The sequence below is a fragment of the Anarhichas minor genome, unplaced genomic scaffold, assembly GCF_050575085.1.
Source record: "Anarhichas minor isolate MPS153535 unplaced genomic scaffold, ASM5057508v1 ptg000016l, whole genome shotgun sequence".
Lineage (NCBI taxonomy): Eukaryota > Metazoa > Chordata > Actinopteri > Perciformes > Anarhichadidae > Anarhichas > Anarhichas minor.
Genome location: NW_027466462.1, coordinates 885,809 through 900,777, shown reverse-complemented (window position 1 = coordinate 900,777; position 14,969 = coordinate 885,809). Strand labels below are relative to the sequence as shown.

General features: G+C 43.0%; 1 protein-coding gene across 1 annotated transcript in view; it reads right to left on the bottom strand.

The window, feature by feature from the left end:
• trpc5a (transient receptor potential cation channel, subfamily C, member 5a) overlaps positions 1-14,276 on the bottom strand; it is a 49,839-nt gene extending 35,563 nt beyond the window's left edge. Inside the window, exons 1-7 of the mRNA XM_076092217.1 lie at positions 14,244-14,276; positions 13,372-13,474; positions 12,742-12,992; positions 7,957-8,073; positions 7,757-7,819; positions 6,742-6,879; positions 5,983-6,189 (exon numbers count right to left, since the gene is read on the bottom strand). Coding sequence (XP_075948332.1) covers positions 5,983-6,189; positions 6,742-6,879; positions 7,757-7,819; positions 7,957-8,073; positions 12,742-12,992; positions 13,372-13,474; positions 14,244-14,276 — 912 coding nt within the window. The remainder of the gene's footprint in view (positions 1-5,982; positions 6,190-6,741; positions 6,880-7,756; positions 7,820-7,956; positions 8,074-12,741; positions 12,993-13,371; positions 13,475-14,243) is intronic.
• Between the last annotated feature and the right edge of the window lie 693 nt (positions 14,277-14,969).

The window sequence follows — 14,969 nt, the reverse complement described above, 5'->3', positions numbered from 1 at the left end:
AGAGACGGAGAGAGAGGTTGCAGTGTGTGTTATGTAAGTGTCTTTGGAGACATTTTCATAAACACACACACACACACACACACACACACACACACATCTGCATAGAAACACACACACACACACACACACACACACACACACACACATCTGCATAGAAACACCCACACATCGTGTGGAGGGGCATCTGTTTTGTTCGTCAACATCTATTGCTGTCATGGCGTCCAGGGGCCAGTGTCCTTCATGTCTCTCCGTCTCTTCATGTCGTTGCACTAAATGCAACAAGACACACACCTGAGACACACACCTGAGACACACACCTGAGACACACACTTGAGACACACACCTGAGACACACACCTGAGACACACACTTGAGACACACACCTGAGACACACACCTGAGACACACACTTGAGACACACACCTGAGACACACACCTGAGACACACTCCTGAGACACACACCTGAGACACACTCCTGAGACACACTCCTGAGACACACACCTGAGACACACACCTGAGACACACACTTGAGACACACACCTGAGACACACACCTGAGACACACACCTGAGACACACACCTGAGACACACACCTGAGACACACTCCTGAGACACACACCTGAGACACACACCTGAGACACACACCTGAGACACACACCTGAGACACACTCCTGAGACACACACCTGAGACACACTCCTGAGACACACACCTGAGACACACACCTGCGTCTACGTTAGGTTTCTCATGCACGGAGATAACAGCGCTGTCGGCTGTCTGAGGAGCCTTCAGAGGACCTACAGTAGATCTGAAACCATTAAATACATGGATTCATAAGTGATGTGAACTCGTGGGACACTCGGAGAGCTCAGACCTCCAGCAAGGCCGCTTCAATGAGGGAGAAGTAATGCGTGTCTACGTCCCCGAGATTATGATCCGCTCCGACATTTAACGGCTTCTTCGTTGGCCGATGCTTCAACTTTCCACCAAGTTGCATAAAAAAATCTGAAATCCTGCCGACAAACAGATCTTCAAACTAAAACACAGAAACACAACCTCTCAGCGGAGGTAAATAAAAGACAGACAGATCCAAAATACGTCTGACTTTCCCTGCTGCACAAAACAACAATAAAAACATTCTGTAAGCAACTTGTGACAACTTTTCCAACCAAATCTATGTCTGTTTATCAAATACAAAAAAGTAAGAGTCATTTAACAGCATGAATCTTTTTTTGAAGTGTTTTCTCCTGCAGCGATCATGATGTACTAATAAGAATGAACAATACTTAATTTAATTACCACTTCTGTCTGAACAATGTTGTTCTTGTTACTAATATCAGAATGTGACTTGATGTTTAAAAGGAAATAAAATGTAAGTTCTGGGGACTTTTAAGTGTCGACTTTCCGGGAACTCATAATAAATAAGCAATTAAGCTTAATTAAAAAAACATACTTTTTAATCTTTAGTCTGGGTTTGGTGGGGGGGGGGGGGGGGGGGGGGGAGTCGAGTCTGAAATCAGCAGATTTGTGACTTTGACTCGAGTCCACACCTCAAATATCAAATACCAGCTTTTTTAATTTCACAGTTTAAATATCTAAATATTGATGTAAAAGTTCAGCCTTGTTTTCAAGAAATATTTCAAAATCATTTCTTACTTTTCAAACGTGTGGAGATGAAACAGTGACAGAGTTATTTATTGCGGAAGCGTCAGAGTGCACTGAGTCTGTTCCTACATGTCGTCTGTCTCTCTCTTCCTCTCTCCATTACCTCCCACTCTCCTCTTCCTCTCTCCTCCTCCGTCTCTCTCTCTCTTTAACAGACGTGTGTTGATCCGTCTGATTTCTGCTGACTGCTCTGTGTGTGTGTGTCTGTGCGTCCTCCTCCGTTCTCTGCTCATCTTTCACTTTTCATCTGCGCGTCTGTCTGTGTCGCCTCGCTGACTTTTTATTTGGCACGAGCGCTTTCGTGAGACGACGCTGACGAACGAGATTGTCGGGGCGTCTGTAGTCGGCACACGTTGAGACTGTGTTTATTAATGCAACCAAGATTTGGAAATGTGTGCAAACATGTAAAACAGACAGTTTGGTGAATGGAAGTTGCTTTTTTTGAGCTGAATCAATTCTAAGAATTAATTTTGAAGCCAAATGACGAAACACTGCACGACATGCAGACAGAATGATCAACTCAGTGTGTCTCCTGTCAACAACAACAAGAGGATATCTTGCTTGAATACACAGTTTATAGTAAAAACTATCTTTTCTAAGTACAGAAAAGGACTGTAACAATTCTGAAGACCTTTTCACACTGACTCTGTATTTCTCGTCAACATTTTTTTGCTGAAAGATGAACTTTCAGAACAAGTTACAAATTCTGTGTTTTTTCCGAAGCCGTCAAAAGAGTTTTTGACCTCTCAGAGCCACCGTACGTGCAAACATCATCACCTACAATGTCCCCTGAAAAGCTGATTGCACTTTACGACAAAGTCCAGAATGCAGAACAGCAGAATGTAAAGATTGATTTCTCATCGTCAGAAACTGAAACAAGAACTTTTAAAAGTTGAAGAATTGATGAACTTTGGCGCCTTTTCTGCGTTTTCCAATTTTTGTAAAATATTAAGCAAATTGAACTTTTGGTTTTAGTTTTTTAAATGATTCATGGCGTTATAACTGCGTTATACTGCACTAAATACATGTTTCAGTTCTCTCTGCTGCTAGCCGTGGTTGTGTTGTTTCCATAGCGGTGCAGGACTTTGATTTACTGCAGTGAAAAACGAGGCCACGCAGATTAAAATGTGACAGAAACAACGTCAAACGATGATCAGCGCTGGAGGTTTGCCTTATTTTGCGTGAAGGAGGTTGTTTGAACACCGTATTTACACAGTAACATACTGTAGAAGGTTGGTATCGGTATCATGTTGCCTGCAGCTCTAATTATGAACAACTAAATGATGAAAAATGTCCGTTTCCAGCATAAAGAACATTTCGTGTCTCAGCCGCCGCTGCCTGATTCTCCCGCTCATCAACCGTCTGCTTTACTGGCAGATATTTGGCGACATACATATTTTCCTGTAACGGCTCTTCATCATTCTCTCTCCAGCTAACTCTCCATCTCCTCTCAACAGTCTAAATTTGAGAATATGTCTCGAGAACGCAACGGGATGTTGTGCAAAAATTAGAGTTTTTCTGCGCGAGTCTCGCTCAAAGGACGACTCTGGCAGAGCTGCAGCCAATTACACCTCCCAGTGAGGTGGAGGAGACGGCAGCACACGTCAGTGCAGGTAGAAACATGCCGTGTCTCTGAGTCGCATCGACGGTGAGGAAAACATACCGTTACTTTACAGAACATTGATTGTTTGGTTTGTAAAAACAGTGAAAGCAGTGAGAAATGGTGGCGCAGTTACCCAAACCTCCACATTGTTACTATTATATTAACATCACTGACATGATTGCGAATATATTTGAGTTATTTAACATTATTAAAAAGGGAAAAGCTGCAGATCTGGAACCATTAAATGATAAAATGGCTAAAGGATTATTAACAAATTTTCATTTTCTATCAAATTGATTCATCGCTTCGGCTGCTCATTTTGATTTGCTCTGTCGGTAAAAATCTGTAAATTTGTAAAGTTAATTAAAGCTGTCAGAAATAAAAAGTAGAATATAGTGGAGCAGTAGAAGTAGAAAGTTGTATGACTTCTAATATTACTTCTAATGTGCAGTACTTGAGTAACTGTACTGCTCCTGGGCAGTAATAAAAATGTTCTGGTTAATCATTTCTGCAAATCTATTCATGTATTTAAAGCTTTTTCCTTAAAAAAGATGACAAAATGTAAATGCTAATGCCTTCTCCTACTGTGCTTCATTATGTTTTATATGATCAGCTCTGTCCCTCATCACTGACCGGCCATCAGCAGCACCGGGAGGAATCCACCAGAGCGCTGTGAGCAGCAAGTGAAGTGAAGTTGTGGTTATGAATATTGTTCAGTAATCTAAATAAAGTGTGCCGTGGGTTTTGGTTTGGCCAGTCACAGTTAAAAAGCCCATTTTTTCATTCCCAGTGAAGGTGAAGAGAGCAGTTCTCATCAGTCTCTTCATCTCGTTTACCTCGATGTTAACTGCTCAGGAGAGAAGCTTTTTACTGCTCCATCCATCTTTCGCTTTCCCTCCTTCCTTCTCCTCCGTCCACCACACCAGGGACATAAAGTTCCCCCTAAATCTTCTCCTACGTCACCTCTCCTGCCTGGAGAAAGAAGCTTCCCTCCTAAATCCTTTGGCCTGGAACAGCAGCTTCCCGACATCCTCCCTTTAATCCATCCTTCCATCACCCTTAATGTTTTGCCGCACCAAAGCGCCTTCAAGGGGGAAAAGTCATTCTCTTATCCCGCTCTCTGTGTTCGTAGAAGCCCCAATCCGTCCCTTTATCGTGAGCCTTTGAACACGTACGTTATGCAAAATATGTCCTGATGTTTGGCAAGTTTACACACCAAACAAAGTCTTTTACTTTTGCAAATAAAGTATCGAAAGTCGTCAAAGATCTGACTCATATTAATGCTTTACTTTGACAGTCCCTCATATGGCTGCTTAGCATGAACACAGTTAGCATGAATATACAACCAGCATGCTAACTTGTGTGTGCATGCAACATTCTGAATGAACACAAGTAGAGTTAGCATTGTGTTTTCGTTACCTTAGAATCGACATACAGAGAGGGTCCTCTTCACAGAGTCGGCCATCTTTCTACTGGAGCCCAGAACGGACAAACCAAACACTGGCTCAAGTGTTCGTGTTTTCTGCTCGTGTGTCTATTGCATTTTGTAATTCTTGTTTGCATTTACCGGAACAAAGTTTGTGTGTCATGAAAACAATCAAATAAAATGCCTAAAATCTTTGATCTTCAATGTCACCAGCGCGTCAAGCCTCTTTACCTTTGTCACCTCTCACTTCCTGCTCTTATGCCTCCCTGTCTCCCTCAATCTATCCACCCATCATCCCGTGGCTGCTGTCCCCCCCCCTCTCCCCGCCTCCCCCTCGCTCCGTCCTTCCACTCAAGCTTTCATCCGTCTGGCAGCACCGCTCCATCGCAGAGAGCTGGAGACAGCAGGGGACGGACAGTCGGACGGACGGAGAGAGACGGGAGATCGCCTTGGGGTTTTCCAACTCTGTTTCTTTCTCTGAGTCTATCTCATCAAATCTCCATCTCTTTCTTCACTCACCATCCCTCCAGATATCTATTCGTCTGTCTCGCTGTCCCTTTAAATCTCTCTCTCTCTCTCATTGTCTCACTTTATATAAACTGACAACGTCCCTCAATTCCTCAAAGACAATTAAACGTTGTACTGCAGGAGTGTTTAACAGATAGGGCAGAAGGTTGTAGTTCGTTATCCTCAAACGGGCCATACAGAAATGAATATTATAGTCACATATAGATACTTCTAAATGCATTATATATAAATGCTACAAGCATAAAAGTACCATAATAAACACTTAGCACGTGAACGATATATGATACAACAATGACATGTCAGCATGTCAGCACATCAATGTGCCATCAACAAGTATGCCAATAGAATGTACTGTAATTAGAATATATGAACATAAAATGGATATTTACCATTTACATGCAAAGTCAGGGCATCACTAAAGTCTAAAAGTATTCATGCTTAATGCTAGAAACGTCAATATGGAAAGTTGTCTCAATATTTCACTCTGTTGTACATTTCAACAATTCCATCCCAAGAGCCGGACTGCAAGTGTGGCAATAAATAAATGCAACGGTTCAGTTTCTGCTGGTATTTAATAACCAACTTTGACACCAGTGACGGTGCACATACATAATATAAACTAACGTACATATACATACACACATAGCCTACTCAGCTTGTTACTTCAAAAAGGTCTCTTCAGTCACCAATGAAAACGCATCTAAAGAGACTTTTAAGAGCCCAACGTACTCCTCTCTAGTCACTATATCCGGGTCGAGTCCCTACCTCTTTTTGGTGGTATTTGATGGCCAGTTTGAGCTTGGCCAGGTCGTGGCACTGCCTCGGGTCCAGCTCCTCGCTCAGGTCGTTGTCTCTGTGGTTCAAGATGGTCTCCAGCTCTCTAGAACTCCTGGCCTGGTCCAGAAGGTCTTTGGCGAACCGTTTGCACTGCTGCGACAGCTCCTCGTACTCCTGACGGAACTCGTTCTCCACCTGAGAGGAAGAAGTGGTAGAAAACCTTGTTACCGTTTATGATGTGTCTATAGAGGTCGATAACTCTGACTTCCGTCGCTCAATCAAACTGCCCCAAGCTCTCAAGAGCTAGCATTGCTGCAACATGTGCTTCTTAGAAAACTCAGAAGTAAAAGGTATTGTTACCGAAGACAAAACGTATTCTCAGCCAGATGAATGAAGCCTTCTCTGCTAAGAGTGGTCGAACTTATCGCAGAAACAAACGAGTAACAAACAATATTGGATGTTTTTTTATAGCTCATCAAGTTCAGGATGTGGCGTCCCTCCAGTAGAGTTCTTGGATTAAGGCCAAAGAGGACGGTAGCTGCTCCTAAAGGCTCCTGATGGACCAGCACTTTATGTGGACACTTTAAGTTGCCGTCTCATTTATTTTGACAGCAAGCCGTATATTGTGGAAATAAAGATACACAAGGGCTTTACTGGTCCAAATACATCACTGACGAGTCCCTGAGACTAAACCTTTTCTCCACTCCCGCAAGACCTCTCAGGAAAGTCCTTCGTCAGCGTCCATACCTTGCTGAGCTCTTTGAGTTCCCAGCCCAGTCTGAAGGCAGTGAGGATGGGATCTTCACTGGACAGCGCGATGAGGGAGGGCGAGGCCAGAGCCTTGTAGATGTTGAGGCGAGACCTTGAATGCCGAAGACTGTCGACCTGCAGAAGGTGACACGGAGAGACGAACAAGAGAAAGATTTAGACTTTTAAGGTTTAGAACCAACCCGCACCATATCGTACAATGATCGCCCTTTGTATACTTTGAAGAATAACAATAAAGAAATAGACAATTTTCTCCCCGATTGCCTCATTAACTTTGTTGGTCGTACAGAAGCATCAGGATTTAAATGAGACTGTTTCATAATCAGCTAAAAGTTGCTCACAGCAACTTTGATGTTAAAATACTTCATTACAAATGAAAGTCCTGCTATATTTATGTAAAATCTTTCAAAGTTAAAGTACTTGTTTTGCAGAAAATTGTCAGTTTTTGAGTGATATAATAAATTATAAATGTGTTTTAGTGTCTGCAAACTCCTTCGCTTCAAACTTCCCTTTGAGGAACGAATTAATTAAAATGTTTAAGTATTCTATTTCTATCTCTTAGGAGTGTTCTTTACAGCGTTTTATTATAATATTTGTTCTCTATGTTACTGTTCATTTTGTGCTTAAGAAAATTGTACAATAAAGTTGTAACTTCTGTATTCATGTGCAACCGAAATACTCAAGTGTTTAACCTCAAACGGTCCAAAGTACCAGAAGATTTCGAGCCTTTTTTTGTTTACAAAACATAAAGATTGTGTTTTCTCTTCATTATTTCTTTCGTGTGACGACATAATCAAAGTATGTTAAACAAGATTGATTAGTGACAAAACGGAAGAGATGTTTTTCGTTCACGGCAGAGGAAAGGATGCGTATCTAATTGTTTTAGAATAGAGAACAAATGTCAGTGCTGGAGGTGCAAATTGGGAATTGCTGTAAATTCCAATATTGATTTTCAGCAGAACAAACTGTGCATTAAGGAGAAATGATCACTTACCTCTGAACTGGACACGCACTCGACACAGTCACATCGTATCTGGTGTGGTCTGGGAATGGTGACCTACACAGAACAACAACACAATTAACGGTGAATCATCACAGCTACCTTCCACGTCCTGATTCAATATTAAAGTAAACACTCTTCTTAAAAGCCTGCTTTTATTACATCACTTTTACATTCGCATTGAGAGTAATCACCTTCCGCTGGACGAGGAGCTTGATGATCTCGTAGTTGTTGGTGTGAGCAGCGAGCATGATGGGAGTTATGTCCGGGGTGAACTCTGAAAACTGACTGTCCATCATCAGCGAGGGAACCTAAAGAAAAACACGTCTTTTTTATGACATTAGACGTATCATATGACAAGTGGACCACAATGAAAGACTGATATCTATGTTACATAACTTGTATTGTGCAGTGTAAAAAGCCATGATTTCAGTTCTACATGTGCCGCTGTTACGTAACAAGGGCAAAAGACAAATGAGCCAAATGATGAATCAAATTAAACTCACTTGAATCTGATTAAAACAAATTAAATGTGTGTAATGCATTGGACAAAAGAAGTCTCCTGCTGCAGAGGTACATGTATTTAAAGCCACATCCTCTCCAGAGCTCATTATATTCCTCAGTGAAGCGACTCTGAACACCTGCTGTCGTCTGAGAGCAACTGAGTGAAAGAGTGTTTCATTACCGAGTGACAACCAGGTGGTCTAGAGGCGTATGGTCAGGTATGAATAAGAGACTTAATAAAAGGTGGTTTTGCTGGTTTGAGTCCAGAAGACCTGAACATTCTGAAAACCATGTTGCTGTATTCTAGATATGTGGATCCAGAAGGAAACAGGTAGCCTGGTTCTGTCCACACAGTCCACCAACCAGCACCTCTGATTAACATGTCGTCTCTCGTTTGTTTGATCCGGACAAACAACGTGTTAAAAGGACAATTTGTGCAGCAACATCCTGGAGTCTCTGCCGGTTGCCGGGCAACCTAACCATGACGACGAGACTGCCAGATGAATCCTGGACGAATGTTTTTGGAGGACGAGACGATTTCTGTCTCGAGTGTCGACATTCTGCAAGTTATCGGTGGATGAACTCCAAACCAAATACAAGGGATTGTAAAAGCAACATGAACAGCTGCTGTTGAATACAATACAATTCAACCATCGTAATAATATTAATGATTTACTTTCACAAGCACAATGTACACATTAACTCAGTAGTTTTGTTGCCTAAACCTAACGAAGTTGTTTCCTGTGGAGACAGAAGTTTATTTTGAAAAGACCGAATGCATGTTAGGAGGGGAAATCGACACGAGTTGCTGGACCTTTCATATTCATTAAAAATGTGGAGTAACTTTTTCGTAAGATAGAACCTTTGTATGAGGATACATTTTATGTTTCGTCAAGTTTCAAAAAATGGTCTCACCACAGTGACATGTCTACGGGGACTAACGTGAATACAATTGGGCTCATTGGATCCACAAGAGTCTGGACCTTCCAGTCAAACCCAATTTATGCAAATCCAAGACCGTTTAGGGATCCCAATATGCAGACATATTTAAAATACAATATTTTTTTAAATAACTAATTTATACTGCTTGGTTTTTGCCCAAAATTGCATGGCATTATCTTAAAGTCACATGTCTGTAAAGGGGGGAGTCTTTTCATTCATACATCTTGAAGTGAGAGGTCAAGGGACCCGTCCGAAAAAAACGTTTTTCGTTCTCCAAAATTGAGTTTTTAACTTCCTCAACCCGACCTGAAGCGAGCATGACGTGGACTCATTAGGTCGTCTATTCTCATATGTGCCTTCACTCTTCAGCTTGTGCTCGGTTTAACATCTGAAGTAGGTTTATTTATGTCAACAAGAGCTCGAGGACAACAAATACATGTTTATATATTCGGCTTATGAAAGCTCGACACGGGGACTTTAAAGCAGCGTGTTTCCAAATTGAGAATAAAGATGAAATTGTGTGTGCAAGTCGCAGAAACACCAGGCGTCTGAATCCTGTGAAACACACACACACACACACACACACACACGCACACACACACACACACACACATTACACTCAAAGACATCAGAAGAAGGAGTGAGAGGAGCAGACTTGAGGAGGAGGAACACATGTGGACTCTTTCATCTCTCAGAGGGAGAACCAAGCAGAGTGCTTCTCTTCGTCCTCCTTTAATCTCCTCCTCGGCTTTCGCTCCTTCTCTCCTTCCTTCTCTCCTTCCTTCTCCTCATCTCACCTCCTGCTATCTTTGTTTTTATTTCTCCCTCATCCTCTCATCCCTCCCTCCTCTTCTGCTCCTCCCTCTCTCTCACTTCTCTGCCAAAATCTCTTTTTTTTTCCTTTTTTATTTTTTATTTTTCCTGCCGTGATAAGGAGTGTGAGAGCAGCTGCCACGGGATTAAAGACACACACACACACACACACACACACACACACACACACACACACACACACACACACACACACACACACACACACACAGGTAAACTACCTCTGTAGTTTGGGTGTGTTTTATAGATTTTTCATCTGAAAAGGAGAAGATGTTTCGACTGATTTTCATGCATCGAGATATTTCCGTCTCCTGCTGCTGGTGATGAGGACCGATCAGGATTCACTCCCACTAGCACTGACCCACATAAGAAATAAAAACACTGCAATATTTTCTGTTTTCTGTTTTCTGTTTTTTGTTGCGCAGTGCTTCCAGAGGTCTTCCTGAACATACATGTCTGCTCGGTCAGGACCAACTTTGTAACGTACAGCGTAGCCGAGCACATCGAACTGTGACGCTCTGCTGCGGTTGCAGGAAACACGGGGTTAATGTCGTCGATTCAAACAAAATAACTTGCTCAGGTTTAGGCAACAGAACCACGTATGTGGATGAAGAAAAACATCCCGGTTGGGTTTAAAATATCTACATAAACTAAGTTGGTGTGTTTTTGTAAGCAGAAGAACAATAAATCGATGAACAGTGAAACTACACAGGGTCTGTGCCGCGAATGTTGTTCTTGTTATTTCATTTTCAACTGACTTCTGTGTTATTATTGATGTTTTGTTGAGTAGAAATCCAGAAAATCCAGATTAATATAATAATAAACTGCATGTAAACACACATGTTTAACACATCCACTGATAAAAGCACACGCAGATAAAAAAGAAAGAAAGATCCTCGACTCCAGCATCTCACACACACACACACACACACACACACACACACACACACAGTTAAATCTTTCACACATCAAAGGAAAGTGTCCTCATCGGCACCGCTGTCTCTCTCTGTGCAACTCTCACTCCCTTCTTTCCTTATTCCTTCCCTCCACGTCCTGCACTCTTTTCCTACTTTCATTTGGCCTCGCTTCAGTGTCGACATCTCTCTTTCTCTCTGTTTTCTCCCTCCATCCTTCATGCAACTCTCCCTCTCTTTTGATTTTTGTACGCTCTTCCTTCCTTCCTCCCTCCCTCCCTCCCTCCCTCCCTCCCTCCATTCCTTGTGTTGCTGCCTCATCCCTTTCATATCTAGTGCGCTGGTGATGTAGAGTGCTGCGGTAGTTATTTGGTGGAGAAGGAGAGCGACGAATAGAGAGGGGGGAGAAGGGAGCGAGGAGAGATGAAAAAGGGGGAGCGAGGGAGGAGGATGCAGAGGGAGAAAGAGAGAGAGAGCGAGAGAGAGAGAGAGAGAGAGAGAGGGGGAGTCAGATTGAGTCAGATGGAGAGGGAGACGGCAGGAAAGGTCAACAGTTTGTGATCACCAGGAGAAGATAAAAGGAGTCGACTCTACCTGTCGGCCAAGAATGAGGAGAAAACACACACACACACACACACACACACACACACACACACACTTCTTAATATAGACATCTACATGCAAATAAACACACACTTGAACCCTGAGACCAACAGTCACGTGACAACAAATCGGTGAAACTGAACTGCTGCTGAACACGGAGCAGAGAGGAGAGGCTGTAAACGTGAATAGCTTGATACACACAGAACAGAGAAGCTTTCTTCCAGCATCGGTAACACTGATGACAACTTTGTAACGTGTTTATTAGTTACTGACTGTTTTGTCTTCTTGTCTTCTGCTTCGTAACTTTAGAGTTCAGAGCAAACTTCTTTCCCCTGATTATAGTGTGAATTAATCTAATCTCCTGCTGCTCAGCTGTCAATCTCTCCAATCTTCAAATGCACTCACATTCAACCCTTAACATCTGTAGTTCATTGTTAAACAGCAGCTGCTCCGTCATGCAAGAGATCTACACAACCAGGCTACTCGTCTGTAGTTGATTTTGGCGTCTGAAACACATCAACAACAGAAACACATTTGTTCCCGTCTTCGTCCAACTGAGAGGCGACCAAAAAAATTAAATAAAAACTTCCCACAATCCTCTGCGTTCAGCCAAGGGTTGGTTGCCACAGCGACGCGGAACCTTGCAGCATCAGACCGTCCAGAAATTAATGCAGAAGAATAAATCTGATTCTCTTCAATTTAAAATGTTCCTCTTTTACTCTCTCTCTCTGCTTTGATCTTTCTTGCTCTCCAGTGTCTCTCCCCCTCTTTGACCCCCCCCCTTTACACCTACACATTATCTGAACTGTGCAACATGTTCTTTTACTCTCTCTCTCTCTCACACACACACACACACACACACACACACACACACACACACACACACACACACACACACACACACACACACACACACACACGCTGCAGTGAGGCAGACAAACACAAGTCTGTCTCTGAATCCTATTTCACAGTGTGTCTATAAAACCAGCTGTTTAATTTGCATCCTCTCAGCAGAATGTGGAACGGAGCGTAACAATGAACGGATGCTCTTCATCACGCGCCGCACACACCAATTGAAAAAACAACCCACGCAGACGCACATTTACAGACGAGTAAATGCAGACGCGTTTATGCGTGACTGTGTCTGGAGGAGACGGATCGACACACGTGCGCTCGTCCACGCACCTGTTTCTCGCCGCTGGGCCTCCTGTGCGACAGCAGCAGCTCCACGGCGCCCACCACCTCCTTCCTGATGGCGTACAGCAGGGCGTCGCCGGTGTGGATGCCGTGGTCGAGCAGGAGCTCCATGATCTCCAGGTTCTCGTTCTCGATGGCGATGAGGAGCGCGCTGCGGCCCAGCGGGTCCAGACAGTTCACGTCCATGTTGTAGTAGACCTCCGCCTCGCGGAGGGCGTGTTTGACCCCCGCATAGTCACCTGGAGGGGAGGGAGGAGCACACAGGTAGTGCTTCAGTTTCCCACAGACTTATACCTTGAATACATTCTACAGCGTTACAACGTGTTCCAATAGCAAAAAATACTAAAATACTTCATGTTGGATCATCTTGGCAACGCTTTGTATTAAGGTCCTTGTAATAAGCAATAATTAAAAGTTTGAAATATCAAGATACAGTTGTGATACTTTGCAGCACTGCTGCAGCGAGGACACCTGTGAACTGTTGGCTGCAGTCCGGCTGACCAGCTGCTGTTCAGATATCACACGGTGTCGACTCAGCATCATTTGGGAGGTGAGTGGAGCAGCAGAACGAAGGCGTGGGGGGGAACTGTTATGTCGCTAACAGAGATGAATATGTACCTTTCTCCACAGCGGTGAGGTAGGCCCTCTCCTCTGCAGACAGCTCCACTTCCGCCCGCACGATCTGAAGCGGGATGCGGTCGCGGTACGGCGAGTACGTCGCCTAAACAAACACAAACAACGACAACACAAAAAACTTTAAAAAAGAGAGAATCACATCTGTAGAAATCCCAAAACGCTTCTAACTAAATCCTTTCTGGGGGACCCTTCTAAACAGTTATAGAGCCATAAAAAGGTAGCTTCTCTTTTTCAGTTATTTATTAAATGCTCATGTTTGAATGTACAAATGAGGCGTTCTTCTATGACTGTGATCAGAGAGAGAATTGTTTTCAAGCCACAGATTGCCGTCCCCAGAGACAAAACTGTCTTTGGGCTTAAACAGGCTTATAAGTCAAATATCATCAGCTGTTTGTTTGTTTGCAAAATTTAATTCTTTGTCATATTATATACTTTAATGCTGTGGTGGATACTTTACTTCATAAGTGGAGTCATCATCATCCATCATCGCGTTACAACGGGACGAGACACAAGACTGTTGTTGAAAATATGAATTTGGTGTAACGATTAAGTAACGATTAAGTCACCGTGAATAACATCAGAGGTGAGATGTGATACACTCATGGATGATTTTATTTATGTTTACTCCACACGGTGAAAACAGAAAGACGATAGAAAGACTTTTTGTCCTATGTGCGTGTGTGTTTTTCTTGCAGATCTATCTTTGTGGGTACCATTCCATCTTTTACTGCTAAGTGAGGACATCTGGTCCTTACATTGTCAAAGGGCTGTTAAAGCGTTAACACTTGGCTTTAAGGTTTTGGATCTGCCTGAAGGGATGTAATGGAGTGTGACTGTGTCTGTGTTTGACTCACCTTCTTGTAGTACAACTGTGTCATGGGATTCATCGGGCCGGTCTGGAACAAAGACAAGAAGAAGTGAGAGTTACTAAGGAACACCAGGGCGAGGAATATCAACAGCAGTCCAATAAGTAGAAGTGAATGAAAACTGTAAACTGTTGACACTGTGTTCTGTGGATTATGCAGAGTAACTTGTACATTGTTCCTGGAGTGCACAAACAAACAAACAAACTCCAGCTGGTAGAAATCCCAGCAGCAGATATCCCAAATCACAGCAGATGAAAGCTCAAGAGTCCGCCTGGCATTGAACAGTCAACTAGAAAGTGAGCTGTCAACCTCTTTGTCTCAGCATGATTACATAGAAATAACATAAACAACAATGCATTCTCACCCAAACGTGAGTGTGCAGGTTAAAATAACTATTCCAGACAACTTAAACTAAGTTAAAGACCTAAAACTGAATATTTTACCCGGCTACAGATCGGTGAAAACACCCAGCTTCATTTAATTATTTTTGACATTTGAAGACTTTGCAGAGAACCAGCAGCCAGCAGAGATAAAACCGTCCAACCTGAGACTCAACCGACACACTGAGAGACAGTGATGGACGTGCCGGCAGTTGAAGCAGTGCAGATTAGTGCCTCGACATACATTTAGCTCAATAACCAGCATACAGACCATTAATAAGCCTCGTCCCACCGTATTAGCGGCTCCAGTCTTCTAAATACATGTAATCCCCAT